Source organism: Haliaeetus leucocephalus, unplaced genomic scaffold (assembly GCF_000737465.1).
Source record: "Haliaeetus leucocephalus isolate CR32 unplaced genomic scaffold, Haliaeetus_leucocephalus-4.0 Scaffold848, whole genome shotgun sequence".
Classification (NCBI taxonomy): Eukaryota; Metazoa; Chordata; class Aves; order Accipitriformes; family Accipitridae; genus Haliaeetus; species Haliaeetus leucocephalus.
Window position 1 is genome coordinate 10,442,848 of NW_010973284.1, and position 24,310 is coordinate 10,467,157.

At 61.9% G+C, this 24,310-nt stretch overlaps 2 protein-coding genes across 3 annotated transcripts; both read right to left on the reverse strand.

Moving 5' to 3' along the window:
- Window positions 1-64: 64 nt before the first annotated feature.
- MPL (MPL proto-oncogene, thrombopoietin receptor) lies at window positions 65-6,019 on the reverse strand. 2 transcript variants are annotated; one of them, XM_010582522.1, is made up of 12 exons: window positions 5,768-6,019; window positions 3,456-3,594; window positions 2,940-3,037; window positions 2,462-2,727; window positions 2,229-2,385; window positions 1,947-2,076; window positions 1,459-1,631; window positions 1,211-1,353; window positions 898-1,057; window positions 638-725; window positions 425-512; window positions 65-331 (listed from the first exon to the last, which is right to left on the reverse strand). In XM_010582522.1, the coding sequence occupies exons 1-12, from the start codon at window positions 5,880-5,882 to the stop codon at window positions 134-136; spliced, it is 1,755 nt and encodes a 584-aa protein (XP_010580824.1). In that variant the 5' UTR covers window positions 5,883-6,019; the 3' UTR covers window positions 65-133. The 2 variants fall into 2 exon arrangements, with proteins under 2 accessions (XP_010580824.1, XP_010580823.1); XM_010582521.1 differs by having other exon boundaries at window positions 2,940-3,115; window positions 5,768-6,017.
- Window positions 6,020-8,437: 2,418 nt separating this feature from the next.
- Window positions 8,438-20,827, reverse strand: TIE1 (tyrosine kinase with immunoglobulin-like and EGF-like domains 1). The gene is made up of 23 exons (XM_010582523.1): window positions 20,759-20,827; window positions 19,970-20,257; window positions 16,344-16,454; window positions 16,080-16,235; window positions 15,851-15,982; window positions 15,410-15,550; window positions 15,073-15,201; window positions 14,546-14,691; window positions 14,249-14,393; window positions 13,831-13,989; window positions 13,500-13,637; window positions 13,086-13,376; window positions 11,772-12,062; window positions 11,045-11,238; window positions 10,613-10,823; window positions 10,348-10,458; window positions 10,047-10,237; window positions 9,806-9,919; window positions 9,578-9,648; window positions 9,284-9,324; window positions 9,069-9,165; window positions 8,785-8,884; window positions 8,438-8,509 (listed from the first exon to the last, which is right to left on the reverse strand). Exons 1-23 carry the CDS (start codon window positions 20,802-20,804, stop codon window positions 8,438-8,440), a joined length of 3,375 nt encoding a protein of 1,124 aa, XP_010580825.1. The 5' UTR covers window positions 20,805-20,827.
- Window positions 20,828-24,310: the final 3,483 nt, after the last annotated feature.

Here is a 24,310-nt window from a genome sequence, read left to right on the forward strand (position 1 = left end):
CACGCGGGGGCCGCGCCGCTCCGCGGGCCCAGGGATCCGTGTTCGGGGCCGGGGCCGGGTTCGGGGCGCCGCGAAGGAGAGAGGAGGCCGGGTGTTTGCTCGTCTCATTTTATGCCGGGGCCGGGAGCGCGGCTCAGGGCGGCCCGCGCGGCTCCCAGCCGCTCATGAGCAGGTAGGACTGGTTGGCGATGTCGGTGCCGGGCAGGCGGCCGGCGGCGTGCTCCGGCGGAGGCGGCGGCGGCGCGCCCGGCTCCCCCCGCGGGCCGGGCAGCACCTCCAGCAGGCAGGGCAGGACGGCCTCCTCCGGCGGCTGCTTGTAGAAGGTGTTGGCCTGGGGACACACAGAGGGGGCGCGGTGGGGGCCGCCCTTCGAGCTGCCCCCGGGGGGGCTCAGCCGCGGCGGGCCCTGCCCCGGCCCCCTCACCTGGCCGTGCTTGCTGCTTTCGTGGAGGAAGGTGCCCAGCGTGCGGTGCAGGTCGGGGACGGGGGGCCAGAGCTTCTGCTTCACGTTGCTGGGTGCGGGGAAGGGGGTGTCGAAGGCAAACCCCGGTCGGGGGTGCCCTGACGCCCCCGGGGCAGGGTGCCCAGGCCTGGTGCTGGACCCCCGCCCCCCGCCTGTCCCAGGCACAGCCCTTACCTGTAGAGGGAAGGGAAGGTGCACCGCAGCCCCAGGAGCACTCCTGTGAAGACCAGCGGCACCACCGTAACGCTCGGGATGATCCAGCCTGCGTCGGAGGAGGAACGCTGGGACTGTAGCCCTGCCCTGAGCCCCCACCACTGAGCCCTCCGCGGCCCTGTCGCTCGGTCCTCCCCATCCCATTTCCAGCACTCCCGGTCTCCTGCCCTCGGCCATGTGGCTCCTCTGGCTGCAGCCTCCACTCCTGCCCTGTCCCTTACCCGCACTGGCCGTGGCGTCGACCACGACAGGTTTGGACCAGGCGCTCCAGCTGCCCTGGTACCACGGCCCGCTGGGCTGGGCCCGCACCTGGGCATGGTAGCGGGCGCCTGGCCGTAGGTCCAGGACTTCTTTCCTGGCTGCCCGCGGGACCTGTAGGACCTGCGGGGCAGAGCCAAGCTGAGCTGGAGATGACGGCTGCTGCGTGGTGGCCAAGCAGTGGGGTGCGGGTCCCTCCTGCGTGACCCCATGTGGGCCATGTGCTGGCAGCAGAGGTGGGCAGGGCTGCTTGGAGGAGCCCTGGCTGTGCCTTACCTTCCAGTCATGGCTCTCCTCCATGGCATAGCGGACCTGGTAGTCCAGCTGCTCTGCCAGCACCTCCAGGGGTGGCAGCCACTGCAGGCTCAGCTGGCCCTGTGACACCGTTGCCTGCACAAGCTGCGGGGCGTCTGTGAGCACTGTTGGTGACGGGGACGTGTTGCATGGAATGGGACATAGGACGCTGCATCCCCCGCCAGGCAGGCATGGGCAAGGGCAAGGGCCACAGTGGCGCTGGGACTCACCGGCCTGGTGCAGCCAGAAGGGCTCCTTAAAGTAGCTGAGCGTGGGCAGCGCGTGGGGCCGGGTGACATTCACCAGGACGGAGATAGCGCTGCCAGCCCTGGGCTGGAAGGTGCAGGCGTGGGTGCCTTGCACCCCCACGCTCACCTCCTCGCACCACTGCCACGCGTCTTCCCTGCGCGAGGAGCGGGGAACCAGTCAGCCCCACTGTGGCCGCCCTGCTCCCCTTGCCTGCTGCCAGCCCTGCTCTGGGGCCGCCCTGTCCCCGCAGCCAGTGCTGCCTCACTCCTCCTGCACTTGCCCAGGAAAGCCAACGCTGCCTGTAGTTGGAGGTGCAGTGTGGCCCAGAGTGGTGGTGGGGAGGTGCGAGGTCGATGGTGGTAGGGCAGGGCAGGGCACAGGGTGGGATGTGGGACACTGAGCAGAGCCCATGGTCCCTGGGATGTGCCGCCTCTCTGCCTGAGCACCACATCCCTGCCATGCCCCTTACCTTGTGCTGGCCCCGCTTGGAGGCGGACGGTAGAAGAGCTGGTGGGAGCTGTGGGGCTCTCCAGGGTCCCAGCTCCACTCACAGCGCACGTGCTGCAGGTCAGGGGTGCTGCAGCTCAGCCCGATGTCTCCTGGGCAGGCAAGAGCCAGGGCAGGGAGGGAGCTGCTTCGCCTTGGCCCCCAAAACCTGAGTGCTGCACCTGACCTACCCCAGGACCCCCACCCCTCGCAGCCCCAGGTGTGGGTGCCTCCCAGCACCCCAGTGGTGGGGATGGCCGCTCACCAGAGGAGCGGGGTGTCTCTGCAGCCACTGCCCGCGACCAGGGCCCCCAGACGCCGTCCATGGAAGTGCCGTCAGGCTTGCTGCGTACCTGGATGTGGTACCTCACCCCTGGCCACAGGTCCCGAAGGACCACCCAGGTGTTGGCCTGGACCAGTCTCTGCAGGAGAGGGGCCAGGCTGGGGAGCAGCTGCAGCCCCCAAATCCCCCTGCCCATCCCTGGCCCCTCTATGTACCTGCCCCGCTCCCAGGGAGGCTGTGGCTGCCCCAGCCATGGGGGTGTGGGTGCTGATGGCTGGCTGGCTGGAAGGGTCCCCAGGGTGCTGCCCACCGGGGTCCAACACGGTGCTGCAGGGCATCTCTGGGGAGCTGGCAGGGCAGCACTGCACCTCGTAGAGGAAGAAGTTCTCGTAGTCGGCAAGTGGTGGCTGCCATGACACGCAGAGCTGCCCTGCAGCCCCAGCCCAGCGGGCCGTGAGGTTTGCTGGGGGGGCGATGAGACCTGCGGGGAACATGCCGGGGCGTTTGCCCTCCTGCAGCAGCCCCCATCTGGGCACTCCCTGGTCCTGCTGCGGGGCACCTGGCGGTCCCTCAGGACTGCATCCGTGCCTGGTGTGCAGGGTGCTGCCAGCCCCTGCAGCAAGCAGGACAGGGGACCCAGGTCTGGGGACTGTCCTGGTGTCACAGGGGTATTGCCCAGTGGGAGGGACTCACCCACTGCATCCACGCTGAGCTCCCGCCAGTACTTGGTCTGGTTGGTGATGGCGTCCAGGACGCAGAGGTGGAGCTGGGTGAAGAGCCGCACGTCCTGGCTGGGGAAGACGCAGACATGCCGCGTCCCACCAGCCCCACGGCGCAACGTGGACACCGCACATGCCGTGGGCGCATCCCTGAGGAATGGAGAGTGGGGTCCTGCAGCACCCCATGCCTCCTGCCCAGGGCTGGGCTGGAGGAGAGGGGACCTGGGGCATGGCACTGAGACTTTGGTGTCACCAGCTCCTTCCTTGCGCCCCCATCCGCTGCAGGGCACCATCCCTGTGGGACTGAGGGACAGCCAAGCTCCCAGCCCTGCCGCAGGGTGTGTGGTGGCTGCTGTGTAGCTCCTATGGGCTCTCCACTATCTCCTTGCAGCTGGGAGCCACAGCAATGGTACGGAGAGCTGCAGCACCCTGCCTCTGCTGCTCTCTGTGCAGGCAAGGGGGATGTTGGGCTGTCTCCACCACCTCCTACCTGCTGTACCAGTAGTAGAAGTGGCACATCCTGCTCACCGCCTCCTCCTCCTCCTCTTCATCCCAGAAGCAGGTGAGGTCCTCAAAGGAGCGGGAGAAGCAGAGGATGTCCTCGGGCACCCCCGCCAACAGCGCAGCGTCTGGGAGGAGTGTGGGCATGAAGGAGCCCCTGGGCACAAACCCGTCCCCATCCCACCTGTGTACCCCCACCCCATGCCCCCTGGCCGGCTCGGCCCTGAGGCCAGTCTGCAGGCACCTGGGGCAGCGTGGGCATGGCTGCGGACGTGGACATCCCACAGGTGCCCTCCACCAGCTTGGCACGGTGGGGCGGGACATGGCACGCATGCTGGCTGCTGGCTCGCACCGGGGTCCTGGCTGGCAGCAGGGCTCCCTGCCGGCCAGCCCCACTGCTCCCCACCCTCCTCAGCACGTGGGGTCCTTTGGGACAAACAAACATCCCGAAATAGCCCTGCGGTCGGAGGGGGGCTCGGGGCCCGGCGATCGGCGGGAAGCACCCCTGCCCTGCTCACGCCGGAAGGTGCGCGGAAGCAAGATAAGGAGGAGCAGCGTCCCGGGGAGAGGCAAAGAGCCTCAGGGCTGGTGTGGGGGCGTGTGGTCCTGAGCAGGGGCGGGATGCTGAAACCCCAGCCTGGGGAGTGGTGGGGGGGCTGTGGATTTCTCTGCCCCACTTAGCAAGCCGCCCTTCCTGTTGATGCAGGGATGAACTGGAGCATCACGACCTGCAGGATCTCCATCCCAAGCACCAGTAGCTTTGCTGGCACATGCGTGTCTGTTGCTGTTGTCAGGGAAAAGTGGACAGCCCCAAGATGCAGATGTGTAAAGCACAGGGGGGTGCCTTGCTGCCCCCCAGCATTGCTCCAGCACTCCCTTCTCCCCCACTGCCTCTGCCCTGCCTCCGGCCCTCCTCTTCCTCCTCCTCCTCCTGGGATGTGCCTCCTTCCCCAGGGGCTGCCCCCAGCTGCAGGACCCCACAACAAGCCCTCTGCCAGTGCCTGGCCCTGCTCCATGTGCCGAGTGCATCCGTTCTCTGCTACGCACCCCCTGCACTGCCAGCTGAGCCCACCCTGGGCAGAGAATAAAAGTGACAGTCCCCAAATGTACTTGCCACCTTTTCAGTGTCCCTCTGCTCTCCCTGTCCCTTCCCTTGCCCTGAGCCTCCAGCCCTGTGTTGCCTTCCTCCCCCAGCCCACGTTCCCTCCCAAGAGACCACAACCCACCCAACCTGCTCTTCCCATTTTGCACCTCATTCCCCCACCCTAGGCCTCATGCCGGTTCCATGACATCCCCAATTCCCAGCGACAGGGGATGGGGTGGCCAGGTCCCAGCAGCTTGTTAGCACAGGGACCCATGGCATCTGTGGGAGGCCACACTGGTCCTGTGGGCTATCAGAGCATCTTTGCTGGGTGCAGGCCATTTCCTAGGAAGAGCAGCCACACAGCTTTGCAGCCCACATCAGCCACGCTTGGGCAGTGCGCTTGCTTAAGCCAGCAGTGGGCTCAGAGCACAGCAATGTCACAAAAGCTGCAGGCAGAGGGAGGATGAGCCCAACCCTGACCTTCCTCCCACTGCCCCTATGGGGGTGACTCAAAATGTGCTCTGGAGCCTGCCGAGGCCAGAGACCTGGGGTGGGGCTGGAGACACGGGCAGGAGATCAACAGGATTTTGTTCAGTTAATGGTTTTTATGGTGTTATAGAAAGTGTTAAAAGGACTAAGGAGGGGCTCAAAGAAAGCGTACAGAAGCCTGAAACAGGAGAAAGCTGGGAAGCGGCTCTGCCAGGCACAGCAAGCCAGGCTGGGGCCAGCTACTGGCTGAGCTGAGGATGCTTAGCAGGGCAGTAAGATCACGGCAAGGCTGATGCGGGAGCATTGGGATTAGCCTGGCAGTGCCACAGCATTACCTGTGGTGCAGAGCCATGCTGTCAGACATTAGCTTGAATTTTGCTCAGACCCTCATCGTCGTAACTCCAAGAACTTTGGATGAGTAGGGAGCCCCTCTGTTACCCGTGCGGGACTGGGAGCCCCAGGCTGCCATCCCAAAGGGGTGCCTGGGGTCTGCCAGGTCCTGCTTGCAGAGAGCAGGGACGTCGCTTTGCTCTGGGCACCCCAGGGTGTCCCGTGGGTGAGAAGGGCATTCCATCGCCCACCCTGAACACTCCCTGCACACCCTCCTGGGACACCCCCTCCCCAACCCTGCAGATTCTGGCTGCCGTGGGGTGCTCGCTGCCCGCACCCAGCATGCCAGCTCCTCTCTGGCCCATCCTTTGGGGGAGAAAATGGCCCCAAGGACCTACCTTGGGATGTCACCGGCTCAGGGGCTGCTGGAGGGCTGCGGAGGCTGAGCAGGACAGCAGGGAGCAGTGAGAGCAGCCAGCCCTGATGCAGGTAGGCTGCCATCCTGCAACCCATGTGCTGGGGCCGTGGGCGCTGCGCTGGGCCCCTCCCAGCACCCTGGGAGCTACTGCGGCTCCTCCAGGCAATACCTTTATCTGGGAAGTGGTGGCTGTGCAGCTCAGGAAGCCTGGCTGGAGGTTCCCCCCGCCCCATTGCCGGCACTTCCCCGTGCCCGAAACCACCGTGCCACAGCCCCTCCGCCACCAGCCGCAGCGCCAAGGGAGACTGCTCCTATCAGATAGGCGGCACGTCCTGCCCTTGCGGCTACCGGCATGCTGGGAGGCTGGGGTAGGAAGAAAAACAACGCCTGAAGAACCAGGGAGGCCCCTATGCCGGGCAGGGCAGGCTGTTGGGGGCTGCAGGCACGTGGGACCATGGGACGTGGGGCAGCTGCTCCGGCCTCATCCCACCCTGTGCCGCCTGGCACTGGTGCGCACTGGGTCTGCTCCGCACGGTCCAGAGGTTCCATCCCCATGGCTGTGCCGGGAGGAGAGCTGCAGGCACAGGGAGCATTGGCAGGGCCCACACAGATGCTAGTGTGCTGGGGCAGGAGCAGGGCCACCATGCTGGGGTCCTGCAGGCATGCTCAGCCTCGTGCCAATCTACCACCGCCGCTTGGTGCAGGCAGCCAGGAGGGGTGTCCCACCCCGCCGGGGCGCAGCACCACGTCACAGCCCGGGGAGAACCAGCCAGGGCATGAGGAACCACTTGCACACAGGTCCCCACCGTGCCAAGGGCGGGTGGGCTTCTCTTTGCCCTGCCACCAGGGACAGCAGTGGGGGCACTGAGGGGAGAAGGGAACAGCCAGCACCAATTTGTCACAGTCAATTTTTGTCAAATCAGTCCTACTTCCTTCTCCATCTGGCTACTGGGCTTTGCCATCAGGGAGGCAAAAAGCAGAAAACCCTCAGTTTGAGCAGGTCTGATGATGCTGCCTCAGACACCATTCCCAGCCAGCAGCAGAGGAGGTGCAGAGGTGGTGGCACACGTCAGGCTGCCCGCAAAGGCCAGTCCCAATCACTGTTTCACTGTACACCTGAGTGATGGGGCAGAGAGGCTGCTTACTAACGGGTGCAGTTGACACCAAAGAGCACTGGAGGCCAGAATGGGAAATCAAAATGGTATTGACAGAGTTGAAACACCTTCTGGGGAAAATTGACTCTTGCCCAGAAGGGCAAATGCAAATGCCCCTGCCTTCAGCTGGGATACTGGGCTCCAGAGCAGCAGCCCTTGCTTTCCGCGGACTGTGGAAGATGGCTAGATGGGCAGCTGGATGGTACGCCTAGGGCTTAGCAGGCTGAGGCCAACAGAGATGAAACCCACCCACTGTCAGCATAACAAACAGCAGCAGTGCAGGATGAGGGACCACAGCCTGGAGCAGGAGCTCCCATGGGAGGGTCAGCGCAAAGCCCAGACAATCTCTGAGGGACCGGCATGCGAAAGAAAATCACCCCAATGGCACGTGTTCAAGCAGGCTGGTCAAACATGACGGTCCCCGTGTAAGACGTGGGAAGTTACCCAACGGCTCAGCACAGTGCTGGGTGGGCGCCGGCTGGCCAGGGTGGGAAGGGTGCGGAGCTGCACAGCCCCACAGGGAGCGGCCAGAGTAGTGGGGCCATCCCTGGAGGAGCGGCCAACTGAGGGGAAGCTGCAGGAACAGTTTTCAAGCATGCAAGAGGTGGCTGCGTGGAGGAAGGACAGTCTGTTCTCCATATCCCTTAGGGACAGGACAAAGTCTTAAATTGCAGGGGGCAGATTCCAGTTGGATATTAAGAAAACCCATCCCCATGGCATGATAAGACTTGGGGCTTGTCTGGGGGCACTGGGGCATCCCTGGGGATCATCAAAGGACCCCAATGGGGACAGGATCCCGAGGTGTGCCCACCACAGCAGCAGACCATCGAGGCCCCCATTCTGTTCCCCATGCCGTCAGGGAGGCAGAGCTGGGTCCCCACCTCCCTTCCTCTGGACCCAGCTGCCTGTTGCACTACGTTTATTGTCTGTAAGGCAGGGCTGGCACCTCCAAAAGGTTACTGCAGAGCTGGAGGCTGTGCACAGCCAACACTGTCCCTTGTCCGTTTGCACCTCTGGGGTGGCCCTGTCCCGCGCTGGCAGTGATGCTCACAGCCCCGCTGGCACTGCTTCAGGTCCAGAGCACGCTGAGAGCTGCAGGGCAGGCAGCTGCCGGCTTGCTGCTTCCCCTCTCACCCCAAAGCTTGGGTATTTGTGTCCGTGGGCTCAGGTGGCAGCACCCCAGCTCCTGAGAGAGCCCCTCTCCTGCCTGCTCTGCTGCACTCTGCTGCTGCTTGTCCTTGGGGGCCATCCCAGCATGTCCCCCAGCAGCGTGGGGCCGTGTCCATAGTCAGCGATGTGCCAGCATGGCCAGTACATGCTGGGGGGGCAGCCAGGGAGGGGATGGCACAGTCCTGCTGCAGGGAAGGCACTCTTGGGAAGGGGCACCGGCGTCTGGCCACTCGGCCCTGGAGGGGGACAGGCAGCCTCTCGTCCCCACAGCACTGTCCCGGCAGGCTGGGGCCAGCGTTGCCCCTCTGCACGGTGCCAGCGCAGCCTCATGCCTCCTCGGCGGTGGCATCGATCCCCGCGTAGGTGAAGTTCTCGAACAGGGCCATGTTCACGTAGGCCTGTGGGGGAACGCCAGTCAGGAGCCAGTCGTGGCAGTGTCCCTATCTACTTCTCGTCCCTGCTGGCACACTCTCAGGTGCTGTGCCCTGGAGGGAGGCGATGGGGCTCCCCACACCCAAAAAGTGATGCTGGGGTTACCCCTGCCACATGATGGGGTCACACAGGTTCTGCTGCTGCTGGATGTCCCCCCCCAACCGAGCCCAAGGGATGCTCCAGCATTTGGATAAGTCCCACACAAGGTGGGCATCCCTCCGGCTGAGCCGTCATCACTCACCTTCCTGGCCTCCAGCATGCGGATGAGCTGCATGGAGATCTGGGCGAAGGGTGGGCGCTCGTAGGGGCGGTCGCGCCAGCACTGCCGCATCAGCTCGTACCTGGGGGCAGAGAGCCGGCAGCTCAGCGTACACGGGGGGAGAGGGGGCAGAAAAGCTGTTCGTGGGAGATGGGGGGAAGCAGGTGGGAAACAAAAGCCCAGGAAGGGTGTTTGGGGTGTGAGACCCCAGCTTATCCCCCAGCCAGAGTGCAGAGGGGAACCGGGCAGGAGCTCTGCCCACTTACACCTCATCGTCACAGTTGCGTGGCTTCTCCATGCGGTAGCCCTGGGGCAGCTTCTCATAGAGCTCGGCACATGTCATCCCACAGTACGGCGTCCCCCCTGCGGCCAGAGACACACAGCTGGCTGCAGCGGGGATGGTCCCTGGGCTGTCCCCTCTGGGGCTGCAGGAGGACCTGCAGGGACCCGCGTGGAGGCAGGGGACACAGAAGAGCCTTACCCAAGCTGACGATCTCCCAGAGCAGGACACCGAATGACCACCTGAAAGGGCAGGAGACGAGGCTGTGATGGAGTCCCCAGCCATGCCCTGCTGATGGGCATGGAGCAAAGCCCAGGGTGCAGCAGGCAGCCAGGTCTTGGGCTGAGCTGGCAGCTCCCCAGGATGATGCATCAGCATCACCTCCTGCCATTGCAGCACTCAGAGCAAAAGCATCGCCACACTGACCACCCCCGAGAGGGATGGAGGTGGCCCCAGCCATGCCCCAGCCCTAGTGCCCCTGCCTGCAGGACTTACACGTCGCTCTTGGTGGTGTACACGCTGTAGTTCAGGGACTCGATGGCCATCCACCGAACTGGCAAGCGGCCCTGGGGAAACAGAGAATGACTGTCAGGGCAGGGGGGATGCCCCGCAGACGGAAGGCAGCTGTGACACAGCCAGTCCCGGCATGGTGGGTTGTTCCCACTGATTGCAGGGGTCCTGCATTGGTGCAGGCCCCATGGAGATGCTTTGCTCCTGCCTCACCATTGTCTTCTTCACATAGACCTCCTCCCCTCTGGAAAGGCCAAAGTCGGCAATCTTGGAGGCCAGGTTTTCTCCCACCAGGATATTCCTGGCTGCCAGGTCTCTGTGGATGAACTGAAAGGGGCTAGCAGTCAGCAGGAGCCACACGCTCCCTCCTGCTGGCCGCAGGGGTCTTGTGCCCTGATGGAGAGTCCCCAGGCCCCAGGGGAAGGATGCTCTGAGAGGCTTGCTGGGGATGTACCTGCTTCTCACTCAGGTACTGCATCCCCTTGGCCACATCTGAAGCAAACTGGAGGAGCTGCTGGGAGGTGAGGGTGGAGGCGGTGCCGTGCTCCTTGGCAAAGGCTGGGTCTGTCTCCAAGACTCGGCTTTTGCGGAGGAAGTCGAGGAGGTTTCCATAGGGAGCATACTCTATGGCGATGTACAGGTAGCCTGGGGGGCAGGAGGAGGTTGGGCTCATGGGGCTCTCCCCAGCAAAGAGGAATACACAGCCAGACAGGAGCTGTGGGGCTGGGGAGAGGGGAGAGGGGGACAGCCCTCACCCTTGTTCTCGCAGGCACCCAGCAAGTTGATGATGTTGGGGTGATGGCCCAATTTGCACAGCACCTCCAGCTCCCCAGCAAAGTCGCGATGGTCGTTCTCTGAAGCAAACTCTGGAAGAAAAGAAGGGATGGACACCTCAGTCCTACAACAAGGGCCCTTCCTCTGCTCCTCCACTGATGGCTCCTGCCCCTCCTCAGAACCGAGCATGGCCCAGGATGCAGCTGCATCCCCCAGCCCACCCTTCCCGCCTCCCCCCACACTCACCTTTCAGCATCTTGATGGCTGCATTCATTTTCAGGCCATCCTTTTTGATCATGGCCCTGATGACCTGCCCAAAGTTGCCCTCCCCGATCATGTCCTCAAACTTGATGTCTTCCCACTCCAGGATGGGGTAGCTGAGGGGCTCAGGCTGTGGCTTAGGCCGGCGTGTCAGGGTCAGGGTCCCCGAGTTGAACTGCAGGATGGTCTCTTCCCCCTGGCAGATGGGAACGGGTGAGGTTAGAGGCACCGGGCACCCCTCTGCCTGCACGGCAGTCCTGGCAGGGCAGGCATCATGGGCAAGGGTGGGCTCCGCACCCTCTCTGCGTGGAAGTGAGGTCTGGCTGCGTCCGGACTGGAGGCTACGGAGCGTGACCTGGATCGGGCTGGGACGTGGGGAGCTGGGGATACGGTCCTGGCAGGGCAGGCGGCACTCACCGAGCCAGACTGGTATGTAAAGGTGCGGCGCCGGTGGAAAAAATTCTTCTTGATGAGGAAAAGTGCCAGAAGGGCAAAGAGGATGGTGAGGCAGGTGACGGACACAGAGCCAACGATGGCCAAGAGCAGCTGCTGGTCTATTCCCGCCTGCTCGGTGCTCTGGCTGCCCAGGCTGGGCGGCACGCTCAGCGCTCCTGCCAAAAGGAGGGATGGAGGGTCATGGTCCACAGCTGAGCCCTGCCCAGGCTGCATGGGTGGCTAAGCACCAAGACAGCAGCCCTCTCCCAGCACCCTGCGACCCCATGAAGATACCACAACCACATCCCAAGCTCCTGGTGCCATGGTGGCACAGGGGTGATGGTGTCACTGACCGGGCCCTGCCACTGAACCTGCTGGTTTCTAGACTTCCAACCAGCTCTGGGTCCAGCCACCAGCTCCTCCCGTGCCAGCTCTGTCCTGCTCCTCTAGCCCCTCGCACACCGTGTCACCCTCTGGCCAAGGCAGAGCCACTCTGTGGGTGCCGTGCTGTCACCATGCCACCCCTGCCCCATCAGGACTAGGCGGAGCAGGATTTCTGAAGACACCCACAAGTGTTTTGGGCTTGGGCTGCTGCTTCAGAGCCACTCTCTGAAGTCACATGAGCACCCCGTCACTCTTTGCTGACCCAGATGCTGAGCCCAAGCTCCTCCAGAGCCGAGCCCCCTGTCTGCTGGGACACCCTTCTCACCGTCCCCCAGGGTTTTGGCTTTCACGGGCTGGCTCCATTCCCCTGGGACATGGGAGTTGGCACGGACGCGAAACTGGTAGCTGGTGCTGGCGTTGAGGCCCCCGACGATCTTGGTGGTCTCGGCGCCGCTGTCGGTGTCAATCCACTGGGGCTCGCTGGTGCCCCCCACCTGCTGCAGCTCCACGATGTACTTGGTGATGCCCCCGTTGGGGTACTCGGGGACCTGCCAGGAGAGCCTGACGGCGGTGTCGGACACGGACTCTGCTGAGAGCAACCGTGGGGAGGAGGGCCCTGGGACAAGGAGAGGAGAGTGTCAGTCCCAGGATGGGGCTTCTGGCACTGCAGGGCCTGAACGCTGCTGTGAGGACCGGACCCCATGGATGGCAATGGCAACCAAAGCTGTGCCAGGTTTGAGGGACCTCCAGGGACCCCTGGCCCCTGCTTGGAGGAGGTGCAGGAGGAGGTGGAGCTGCTCTCCAGGTACAACAGTAGGGCAGGACTGTACCCCCAAATGCTCCCAGCCTCAGGGACCATCAAGGTAGATGTCTGTGTATAGACTAGCCCTTGGGATATTTTATTTCTTCAACCCTCCCTCACACAGTGTTCCCACCGCCTCCTCTAAGCCTTCTCCAGCCTGCCGACATCCCTAACCCCAAATCACCAAATCGCACAAATTCTTACAAGCTCGAAGTGGAGAAAACCTCACATCCTCCAAGCCTGACGCCCACTAGCCCTCCCTAGATGTGCCAGCCAGTGCTGAGCCTCACCGAAGGCCTCATGCACTCCTTCCCCCTTGGCTGCCAGAAAGGTTGGTCCGGCTGATGCTCCACCTCTCCATGGTCTCCCACCCACGTGGAGAGCTGCGTGCATGTGTGCGTGTGCCCACAGGAGGGACTTCAGGTCTCCCCAAGCCCTAGTGACCATCCAGCAAAATTACCAGGCAGCGGGGTTAAAGTGAACCAAAGGGAAATATTTTTTTCACACAAAGTATAATTATACCGAGGAACTTGTTGCTACAAGCTGCAAGTATAGACAGGTCCATCAGGGCTTCGGCAAGGATGCAGAGGAGAGATATGTCTGCGAGCATCACTTGTGATGGCCTGAATGTCATGTTCAGCTTAGAATGTTTCTCAGCTGCTTGGTGCTGGAGGCTGCGGGGTCTAGCAGGGAAAGGAGGACCCATTTTTCCCCCAAGCAGCTGTTCATGCTCTATCAGAGATGGGATACAGGACCTAGGGATGGTCGCCGTTACAATTATAACTGATTTATCATTGTAATTCCCTGTAATAATTCCCTGTGTTCTGCTGGACCCACCCTTGCTGTTGATCATGACCTTGTAGAGGTCGGAGGGGGGCCCCAGGCTGGTGCAGTGGTACACCAGCACCTCCAGCCCATACTCCTTGTTGTACTCCAGGTCCCCAATGCGGGCAGAGAGCACAGAGATGGATGTGATGTTTTTCTCACAGACCAGCCGCCTTGCGGAGTCAAAGAGGTGGACGATGAAGCCGTGTGCCGGCTCGTGGTTACTTGGCAATTTCCAGTTGACGTGAAGGATGTTTTTCTCCTCTATGGACCAACCTTCAATCACAGGCTTGACTGTGGGTTCTGTGAACAAAAAGGCAACAAAACCTCACGGCGCATCAGCCCTGGGGTTTTGCAGACCTGGCGCCATGCAGCGTTAGGGGTAGGGTCAGCGTTAGGGTCAGGGTGAGGGAGATGGAGGCTCACCAAGGCACTCGGTCACCATGACAGCCTCAGGCCCCTTGCTGCCCTCCCCACCATCCCCTGGACGGCTCAGCTGCACCTTGACGATGTAGGCGGTCACCGGCCGGAGGTTCATGAGGGTGATGTTCTCGCTGTTGTCGACTGTTGGCCAAGAGGACATGTCAAAGCCATGCCCATGACCCACAATCTGCCTGGCCACTGGCATCCTCCTCAGCATTACCACTGGGGCCCCGGGATGGAGACCTCTGCCCAACCCAGACACCCACTGGCTGGGGCAGCCATCCCCTCCCACCCAGGTCTTACCTGTGCCCTCTGCCCCCTGGCAGACACATACCCACAATGGATGACCATGCTGAGGTGTCATCCTTGGGCTTGTAGAGCAGCTTGATGGAGATGATGGGTCCATCACCAGAGAAGCAGTCCACGGGTGACACCACGAGCTGGCGGCTTTGCTTGGCCAGCAGCCGGGGAGGGCTCAGGGGTGCTGGTGGCACTTAGAGGGGGGAAGAAGGAATGACACCAGTGGGACTGGGAGCAACGAGGAGCAGAGTGTGGGTACATCCACCACCTCTTGGCTCCTTCCAGCTTTGTCAGGGAAGTCTTTTATCACCAGCTAAACCTGTCTGCTGGCACTGCAGCACACGATGGGTGGCACCCAGTCCAGTGCAGGGCGTTTGGCATTGCCACACCATGCTGTCAGCCTGCCCCAGCAACCCCAGCTTGTCCTGCTCATGCCACAACCCTCTCCTCACCTCGGATATTGACCTTGACTTTCCGGCTGTCCTGGCCCCCGGTCGTAGAGACCCGGCACTCCCAGAGCCCCGTGTCCGCCTTCGTCAGGCGCTGCACCTGAAACTCGCAGGTGATCTGCCCTGGCTCGATGATGGCTTTGATAAGCTGTGGGCACAGAGGGTGCCATCAGCCCCCTGGCTCAGCTGCCTATCTCCCCACACTGGCCTGAAGCTGCCCAGCAGCCCGGCGGAGAGACAAGTGCTTTTGAGGGAGCCAGCAACACAGGGGTGGTAGTGGGGCAAGGCACAGGGCAGTACCTTGAGCACAGTGCCGTCAGCCTTGCGCAGCTCCACACTGTCGCTGGCGGGCAGTGGGTTGCCAGTAGCCACGCAGCTGACGATGGGCTCTGAGCCCAGGTTGAACTCCAGCTCCGAGGCCAGTTGGATGATCTGGGGGAACCGGTCTGGCCCGCAGAAATCGGCATTAGGGCTGGCCCCGCTCCTCCCCAGGCTCAAGAGGGGCTGGCACCTTTCCCTGGTCCCGGCTGCAGCCAGACCGTGGTGCCAGGGGGCCAGTGCCAGATGCTGCAGTCCAGCCCTGATCCCCACCCCACGTGCCGGGCTCAGCAACGCTCTCAGCATGGCTAATCCTGGGGCGCCAGGCTAGATGGTCCCCTTGCAGCGCCCCGGTTTCCATAGTGTTGGGGGCTATTTCTGCAGGCAAGGGGGACTGCTGAGCCAGCTGGCAAGGCCAGTAGATGACCCCCCAGTCACTGGTGAGGAAGAAGCCAGAGCCCACCTAAGGGTGGGGGACAGAACCCACCGCAGCCCCACACCAGCCTCACCTGACTTCTCACAGTGCTGCCCATGCCAGCCCGCCGGGCAGACACAGCCGCTGAAGCGGTTACAGCTGCCTCCATTTCGGCAGGCGCACCCCAGGGCGCAGTCGGGGCCATAGTATCCTGGGGGACAGGCTGCAGGAAGAGGAGAGATCACTGCTACCCCCGGCCGTGGTGCAGGAGAGTGTTGGCAGCTGGTGCAGTCAGTGGCACTGCTCAACCCACGCCGACTCTCAGGCTGGGAGAAGCTTGCACAGGTGCTGCTGCTGCTGAAGAGCAGAGCTGGGCCCTGGAGGGAGCCCAGGCTGGATGGGGAAGCTGATGGATGCCCAAGTTGCTATACCTTGGCTGCAGCGGGAGCCAGTCCAGCCCGAGGCGCAGGAGCAGCCGTAGGGGTCCGGCAGGCAGAAGCTCAGCCCCCTGCAGCCCTGGGCTCTCTGGCACGTCTCCTGGCAGTTGCGGCCAAACTGCCCTTCCCGGCAGGCTGGGAAAAAAAGCGTGGTCTGCCCTCACCTGCTGTTCACCCATGCACTGTTTGTGCACAGCACGGCGCCAGCTCAGGTGCCCCAAACCCTGTATCACCACCCCAAGCAGGCACAGGAGCCGTGTCCTGCTGAGAGGGTGGATGGTCCAGCCCTGCTCCAGAAACAGGGGGCACTGCGGGTGGGGAGGCACTGGGGATGCACGTGGAGTTTCTGGCCACAGTGCCCGGGGTTGGGAGTGCAGCGAGGCCCCCATGCATGTCCTGGGCACAGCTCCCAGGACTGGACAGCCTGGCACCTACCTCGCTCGCAGCGAGTGCCCATGAACCCGGGAGGGCAGACACACTCGCCAACATGGTCGTGGCAGACGCCGCCATTCAGACAGTCAGGACAGTCCTTCTCACAGGACGGTCCCCATTTCTTCGCAGGGCAGGCTGTGGAGAGAGAGGAGGGGGCGCAGGGTGGCACCAGGCCGGAGGGCAGGGTACGGCCACTTGTCCCCGCGTCCCGGGGAGCCAGGGCCCCGCTCACCTCTCACGATCAGGCGGTAGAAGGCACTCCACAGAGGGCTGTCCCCCATGAATGTGGCACTGTAGACGCCATTTTCGCTCACGCTGACATTGGGGAGTGTCAGGGTGACGAGGTCGCGCAGCACCTCGCTCCGGTCCGTGGTCTGGTAGTAGGTGCCTGCAACGGGGCAGAAGGTGACCCGGGGTCCCCCCATGCCCCCGGGGCCGGTGACAGGCACCAGCTGGGAGCAGCCCCAGCCCCACGCCTGCTTTTGGGGCCACTTGCCATTTCTTTTCCACATAACGTCCGTCTCCTTCCTCTTGAGGACCCTGGCAGAGAAGGTGGCTGGTTCGGCAATGTTCACAGACTGTGTGGCCTTCACCGGGAAGAGGTGGGCTGCGGAGGAGGAGGAGGAGCAGGCTGAGCAGCAGTCGCCCCCCAGGGCACTCACACCCAAGGGCAGCGCTGGCACCCCCAGACCAGTCACCCCAAAACATGGCCCTGGCACAGCCCAGCACCCACCACATGTTGCTGCTGGGACATCGTTACACGCCTCCCCATCCACCCCGTGTGGGAGCTGGGACCCCCTCGAGCCTCTGCGGGGACAGGCGCTCCTATCCCAGCTCCTTCAGCCCCCGCCGGCAGACACCAAGGAGCGGGATGGGGCACCCTGTCTTCTGGCCAGCCCGCCAGCCCCAGCCCGGCGCGGGATGCCGGTGGCAGCAGCCTGGGGAGGTGACAGCTGGGACAAATCCGCACGGTGTGCCCTGCTTGCTGCTGGCTCAGGAGGCGCAGAGTGGCTGCAGGCAGTGACAGCACGGGCAGGCGAGGAGGGGCAGCGAGGGGAAGCAGGCGTGTGGAGGGCTGCACGCCAGCCCACGGGACCATTGGCCCTGTCATGTCTGTTTTCCTGATTTCCCAGGTGTTGGGACATGCAGCAGCAATGAACGCTCAGGGTATTAATATGAGTCAGCCAGGGCTCAGCTTTGAGCACAAACGGGACTATAAATATGTTAAGGCCTGGGAAACCAAGCCCTGGGTGTGCCAGGACAGACACAAAAGAGGGCACAGGCAGGTGCCGACTCAGAGCCCGCCAGCACGCCAGCTTCACACACTAAAAGCAGCCACGCTGGGTTGGAACTAAGGCACATCCAGCGCCGAGCCCTGCCCCGGCGAGGCCGGGAGGAAGCGGCACATGCCGCAGACACCCGTGGAAGAGCACCGCAGGTCGCGTGTCCTGGTAATTCCCCAGAATCCCCTCCCCACCTACCCCTCTAGCTGGGATCTTTCTACCACGGACTTTGCAGTCCCTCGTAAAGGGCACACAGATGTGGCCCCTGTCCTGTCTCACTCCATCTCACTCACTGGAGTGAGGGCCCAACATGTCCCCCGGGGAGCCCCAAACACAGTGCTTTGTGTTTACCTACACTGAATTTTATCTGTCACTCCATCACCACCCAGCAGTTTCTGCAGCCCTCCCCGAGCTCATCCATCCCCGCATCTCTCCAGGCCGCTCAGGGATAGCAGCCGGCACAGCCGCTTGTTCAGCTGTCTGTAACCACAACCGGTGGCACAGGTCCCCGCAGAGACCCCGTGCCGTGCCGGTGGAGACTTCCCCACGTGACAAGAACCATAAATTAACTCCTATTCTTGCTCCCTTTCTTTTAGTCAGTTATTTACCCAGGCAAAGACCTCCTCTGCCACCCTCTGGGTGCAGAATTGCTCCCAAAGAGCCTTTGAAAGGGAATTTTCCCCAATTTTTTCCAGGAACCCAAGCAGACAGTGTCAACTGAGTCCTCAGAGACCCTCCCACTGCAAACTCACGCTGCCTCTTTCTCAGGGAGAACATAACCACCAATTCTCTTCTTCATTACGGTTTCTACTAATTTGCCTGGTTCTGATCTGGGTTTACAGGCCTGTAACTTCTTATCCAGAAAGCTTTTAGAAAAGGCTGGTGTCCCATGAGCAGCTTTGCCGCCCGCTCTCCACTCATGCCCCACAGGCAGCAGCAGAGCCCTGCTCACGGCAAGCCTGGCCTGGCATCGCCACACTGCTCCGCTTGGCTATTTATCGCCTGTGTCTTGCTATCAGTGCCGGCATTTTAGACAGATCCCCCAGCAAGTTTCCCCAACTTCTCTGTCATGCACATGGATGCAAAATAAAAGCATTTTGGTTTTCTGCAATCGTTTTTCTGGGTGTCTTTCTGCTCTGGATATTGTAAAAAATAGTTTATTGCCAGATTTTAAACCCTTCTGAAATTGCTCCTCAGGATCTCTTTGGTCTGCTTTACTTTGTTTTTACAGCAAAACTTCCAAAGTTTATCATCCTTCCTATGGTTGTCTTCATGTATGACCTTTTGGGAGATGCCAACTTTCCTCTAACAGCATTCTCCACCCACTGCTTTTTCCCCTGGCCTGCTTTGGTGCACTCTTGGGCTTAACAGGAGAGACGATATGCGTCAAGCCTCCCTGGTGGGTTCTGTACACAGCCCTCCCTCCCCATGCAAAGATGTAGGTTTTTTGCTTACTTCTTCCTTTATTTTTTTACTTCTTCTCTAAATTAAACAGAGCAACAGCAGTTTGTTTGGCGCTTGGAAAAGAGCCACTTTTTTGGCACTTGTAACTCCTACATGGGCTTGGACCCAGACACCAACGAGCTCCTCCACAGCACTATTTTGACCTGGCTATGTCAACCCAGAAGCGGGGGGCTGGCTGGCAGCCCCCCTACCATGGGACACCCCATCACACTGATGGAGCCCCAGAGCTGTCACCTCCTTCCATGACTTATACACAGGGACATCTGGGGGTGCAGAGCCCCCTCTGTGCTCCTCACCCCCCGCCACCGGCTGTGCCCCCCACACTGACTCCCGGTGCCTCTGCCTCTCTCCCTCGGCACCTCTGTGCCGCTGTGCTTGCCCAGACTGGCCAGCTCCATTTCCGATTGGACCACTGCCATTTTCGGGTTGAGCCTCTGACCAAGGACACCGGCTGGTCCCTGCTCCTTGGGGGATGCTTGAACCTCACCAGCAGCCTCTGTTCCCCAGCTTGGAGATAGTAGAGCTGCTTGCTAAACCTGTGTTTTAGCACAGGCGGGGAACCTTTTCCCCCCCCCCCCCCCCCCCCCATTCGCAGCAAAAGGTCAACGGTTTTAGCCAAAACTTTCTAAAAAAGAGCTAGAAAGCATTGTGAGGCAAACACTTATCACAGAAAATTTCAGTCCTAATAGTTTTGCAAAGTCTCAAGCACAGGGGAAGCGGAGGTTGGGGGGGCAGTGTGGGAGAGTGCTGCCCTGGGTCATATCCCTGCCACTGGCCAGCCCGGGGACGCCCTTTCAGCTTATGTGGCCCCAAATGGGAGTAGGATACAAGAGCCCAGCGCTGCCCTTGGCTGTGGTGTGCCCTAGCAGTGCTTCTCGGCAAGACCCCACTGCGGGAGCGGCGATGTGCTGCTGCGGCATGGTGCTTGCCAAGTGCCCGAGGGAGGCTGCTGGAGATGAGTCCCGGCACTACCTCCTCCCCAGGAGCCTGTGGCAGGGGCATGAGGCTGGCATGGCTCCTATGGGCTGCCCCCCATCCTGGTTAATGATTTCCAGACCCCACCGCCTCCTTCAAGGGCACCCGACTTCCTCCTGGACCTTGCCCTGCTCCCAGGCACCGTTCCCAGCCCAGCCGGCTGCCCGCACTGCTGCCCATCCCTGCACACCTCCATGGGTCTCAGCCACGCTCCTCCAGCTGAACATCCCTCCCCTCTCCACCCCACCGGTGCTGGCGGACCCCAAACTTAGCCCATGGGTCGACGCCGTCCCCCCCACCATGCTGGGTGGTGCCGGGATTGCGAAGCACAGGGCAGGTAGCTCCCATGTGGACCCAGCTGGCAGGCGGGGGGCTGCCCGCCGCCCCCCCAGCCACTCACCATTGTGGCTGTTGTGCACGTAGACCACCTGGGCCTGCTCGGTTGGGGTGCGGCCCAGGCAGTAGAGGATCCCCACCAGGTCAGCCATGGAGAAGCCCCTGGCCTGGACATAGTTGCTGCGGTTGCGGTAGTTTTGGAAGCCCGTCTTGGGGTGTGTCATCACGATCTTGTTCTCCCGCTCGATCTGCAGATAGCTCACGTCGCGCTCCCCCATGACACAGGAGAGGAAGAAGTTGGAGTGGGACAGGCTCTGCACGTTGGCGATCAGGGTGATGTCCAGGATGGCCCCTGGGGTGGGGGAGCACGAGGGCATGTCACGGCTGGGCAAGGGCACGGCCATTCCAGCCCTGCCTCGGGGCCACACTCTGTCACCCAGATGTCACCCCCTTTCCAGGACATTTTTGCCACCCCCAGCCCAGAAGGCGCAGCCAGGGCACAGCCAGGTTAGGTGCAAACCCATCGGGATGACACAGCGGGCATTTCCACTCTCCTTTTGGAGATCCCCAGGGGCTCAGCCCCCCATCACAAGCCAAGTGTGCAGCAGGATGAGGGTGTCGGGGCCCCTCTCCTCCCACAAGCTGCCTGCACCCCAGCCCCTTGCTGGGGAGAGGCAGGCAGGGGAGGGCACTGCTGCCCTCTGAGGTCTCCAAATGGCTGATCACAAAGGAATGTTTTCTCCCTCCAAACCCGGCTCCGATGGCGCCACTGAGCTCCCACAGCTGCCTACTCCCACCAAGCCTCCCTGGGGCAGGGGCTGCTCCCTGGGGCAAAGAGAAAGGGGTGATTTACCTGCCAGCCGTGGGAGGAGAAGCAGAAGATAAACCTGGAGTCCCATGTCCTTGGAGCGTGTCCTGAATCTGGCAGAGGTCAGAAAATCCCCAGCATGTCCCAGTCACGGGGGTCAGACCTGGAGGCTGCAGCTGCCTAGAGGCTCCACATGAGCAGCAGCTCAGGACCCCTGCTCCCTGCCCTTGCCCCCCATCTTGCTTCCACCCTGCTGCTCAGCATCCACGGCAGCCAGGACCACCTCCTCTGGTGCATAGCCTGGGCACAGCGAGGAAGACGTTCCCCGTCCCCGCTTGCTCAGTGGCCACCCGGCTGCTCAGGAGCGGGACTTGATGGCAAAGAGGCCACTGAGGTCCCCTGCCCGGCGGCAGCTCTCCTGGGGAACAGGCGCCCACCCTTCCAGGACTAGGGCTGCGTGCTCAGGGCTCCCCGAGCCACGCTGAGCTCCCAGGCCAGCCGGGAGGTGTCCCAACCCCCCCTCCTCGCCCACCGTGCAGAGGGTCTCATGCCCCAGCCCGGCCGGGTGGCAGCATTCCTGTCCCCTCGGTGCAGCTCCGTGGCTGACGGCTGTGGGAAGGGCTCTCTGGAGCAGGGAAAGGAAAGGGGCCAAGGGGCCGTGGCTGGCGGCGGCAGCGGAGCTGAATCCTGTTTCCCATGCGGCGTTTCCTGCTCTCCACCCATTGTTCGGAGACGGCCCTGACTCCAGGAGCCATCGGGAGCTGCCCTGCGCAGGCTTTCCCCTGGCAAGCAGTGTGCGGCAAAGCTGAGGCTGTACACACCTCGTGGCACCTTGGCCTCCTGCCGCCATGAGCCGGGGTGCCGAGACACGGCCTCACCTGGGCTCCACGTTGTGCCGGGGCCTGACTCGCACCTGCAGCGGCTTGTTGCAGGGCCACTGTCAGGGTTGAAAGGGGCTGAGCGGGAGCGCAGGCAGGGTGCCAAAAAGCCAGCCCGCCCGCATGGGAGGGCGGCCACTGCTGGGGGAGAAAAACCCGCCATGTTGCAGTAAACATGTCTGGGAGGAAGTGGAAAGCAGCAGACAGCCTGGCTTCCCCCGAGTGCTTTCCCATATACAGTGCCGGCACAGGCACTGGCACAGGCATGGCCCTGCTGCCCCCCCCAGCCCCAGGGCATCCCACCCGGCCTTCCTGCGAGGCTGCCCCCGCCTTCGGTGTGCTCTGGGCTCTTTACCTGGCAAACAAAAGGTATTCCCCAGGAAATCACCGTAAGCTTCACCCACCAAACCTTATGCTACTTCACAAATCAAACTGTTCCCACGTGAAAGCCAGGGCTGCTGGAGAGCGAGCCTCATGTTTTGGTGCGTCCCGAGCCCATGCCGTATCCGGCCAAAAATCTAAAGCACACATGGAGAGGAAGGGGAAATCCATTCATAGCTTCCGACTATTTACAGCGCACTCCAGGGCTATGCAGTGCCCACAGCGTGCCGAGAGAGGGATGGCAGAGGGCAGGGGCTCCCCCAGCACAGCCACCCAGCCACCCCGCAACAGAAGGGATGCAGAGGATCCAAAAGAGATGGACACCAGATGCAGCTGCCTCCATTTGCCTGGAAAACTAAGCGTGGTGCTTTGCCATGGGCTCTGCATAGGTGAGGGGCTCTGTTTTTGGGAGACCCCTGGAGCACAACCATAATGTAAATGCGGAGCACGAGGCCACCCTGCAGTAGGACGCGCAGGGGTGGGCAGCTGAGCCTGGTCCCTCCTGCTGTCAGTGCCCTCCTGGGAACCCCACATCCCCATTTGCCTGGCCAACCCCAAGCTCATTTGCAAGCATGTTGGGTCAGAGACTCATCCGCAGACTCAGTACAGCTGCAGGAAGGGGGTAGATACATAAATAGGTAAATAAATGGCTTCTTCCTCTAGTTCACTGGCTACAAAGGCTAGTCATGCTCAGAACTGCAATTGCCATCGTGCCACCGTGTGCTGACATGTGCTGCGCCTGGGGAAGCAACTTGTTCTGTGCTCCCCTGGCAGCACACGGAGCCACGAGTTATGATGCATTCTGTGAAATGTCCTCCAACACGAGGATCCATTTGAGGACAGGATTATTTACACAGAACAAACACGCTTTGGGAAGTGGGAAGGCTTTGCAACCACGGACCCTGTAGCGTGCTCCTCCAGGGAGCATAGCATGACTTCTCTTACTGCCCGAGGGGAACCAGCGTATTGCTTTGCTCTTTTGGGGAATGGGAGCCATTTGGGGTCAGCTCTCCACACCCGGTGATGCCCAGGAGATCTCAGTGATCCATTGAGGGATCTGACCCAAGCTGATTTGTCCCCTTGCATTTTTTCTAGGAACACCAGGATAAGAGGTGTCTATCTGTGCAGATCCCTTGGGTTGGAGTTGAGGTAGGAAATCTCTCTGTGAGATTCTGTGGTGAGACCCAACCAGGACCCTACAGCTCCAGTTTAACTTTATGTATCTCCAGAGAAGGAACCAGGGAGCTGGGTACAGCCGAGCTCAGCCAGAGCAACTCGCCTTACTTCCTCTCCTGTAATACGGAAAGCTCTAGCTGCCCAACCCACAGCACACTGAAAGCACCTGAATTTCTGCTGAATTCACAGACCTCAACTTTTTTGCTGAATCACAACAGACTAAAAAAAAAAGAGACAAAAATACCCCTTTTTGTTATCATTTGCACTTTCTAATGCACGGCACCACATGCCAGAAACCATAACGCACCGATACGTTTCCTGATAGGAAATGCAAACGCCCTGCGAATCCACCGATGGGCTGGGCTGCCTCAGCAACATTTTCTAGCCCTGCTTCTCTGGCCATTCGTTTTGGTTTACACGCAGAGCAGGTCCTGGGGAGGCCCTGCAAGGCTGGGTTAAGGGCTGCTGCCGCCAGCCATAGGAGCAGCCCGGGAGCGGGGTGGCTGAGCATCCCCAGCCCGCCTGGTCGCATCGGCAGGGCAGCTGGGGAGCAGGCAGCTGCCTGGCTGCGTTGGCATTCATCACACGCTCGCAGGATGGACAGGCTGCTGGGAAGCCCTTTCCCTAAGGAAAGGGTGGGACGGCGGCTGTGGAGGAGCCCCTTGGCAGCTGGGGGAAGCGGGGCCGCCCTGTCCCGGCCGCCGCTGGGGTGGAAACTGCAGATCCACAGAGCTGTCGTTGGCAGGCGGCTGCCTGCTGCTGAGCAGGAGTGGGAATGGGGAGCAGGGAACGGGGAGCGGGGAGCTTGGGGCTCCCTCCTGCTGCAGAGGCAAAGCTGGGAGCGGGTGCTGCCAGCACCTCCCCTGCCCAGGCTGTGGCTCTGCCAGCCCTCGTCCGCTCACCCACCCCAGCACCCGCGGGCATGGCAGCACATCTTACCCAACCGCGTGCCAGCAAACGTCCACAAGATGCTGCTTGGACATGATTTCCCAGATTTTCACTGACTCCGTGGCAGGGCTGACAGGGAGCGCTACTGATGAGTGGCGGGTCTGCGTGGGGGGTACCAGAGGTGGTGGGGCACCCCCCTCCTCTGGGACCTTCAAAGGAGCCCTGGGTGCTGCTCAGGGAAGCCACATTTTTATTAGCAACTCCATGATGCCAG

Excerpts from the sequence above, each read along its gene's own strand:
- MPL (XM_010582521.1), bottom strand. The coding sequence starts at position 5,882 with ATGGGTTGCAGGATGGCAGCCTACCTGCATCAGGGCTGGCTGCTCTCA. Across the intron at positions 1,632-1,946 it reads CCAAGCGGGGCCAGCACAAG|GGAAGACGCGTGGCAGTGGT; the intron begins GTAAGGGGCATG and ends CTCCTCGCGCAG. Across the intron at positions 332-424 it reads AAAGCAGCAAGCACGGCCAG|GCCAACACCTTCTACAAGCA; the intron begins GTGAGGGGGCCG and ends GTGTGTCCCCAG.
- TIE1 (XM_010582523.1), bottom strand. The coding sequence starts at position 20,804 with ATGGGACTCCAGGTTTATCTTCTGCTTCTCCTCCCACGGCTGGCAG. Across the intron at positions 16,455-19,969 it reads CGTGCACAACAGCCACAATG|CCCACCTCTTCCCGGTGAAG; the intron begins GTGAGTGGCTGG and ends CCTCCTCCGCAG. Across the intron at positions 8,885-9,068 it reads CGCAACTGTGACGATGAGGT|GTACGAGCTGATGCGGCAGT; the intron begins GTAAGTGGGCAG and ends CTCTGCCCCCAG.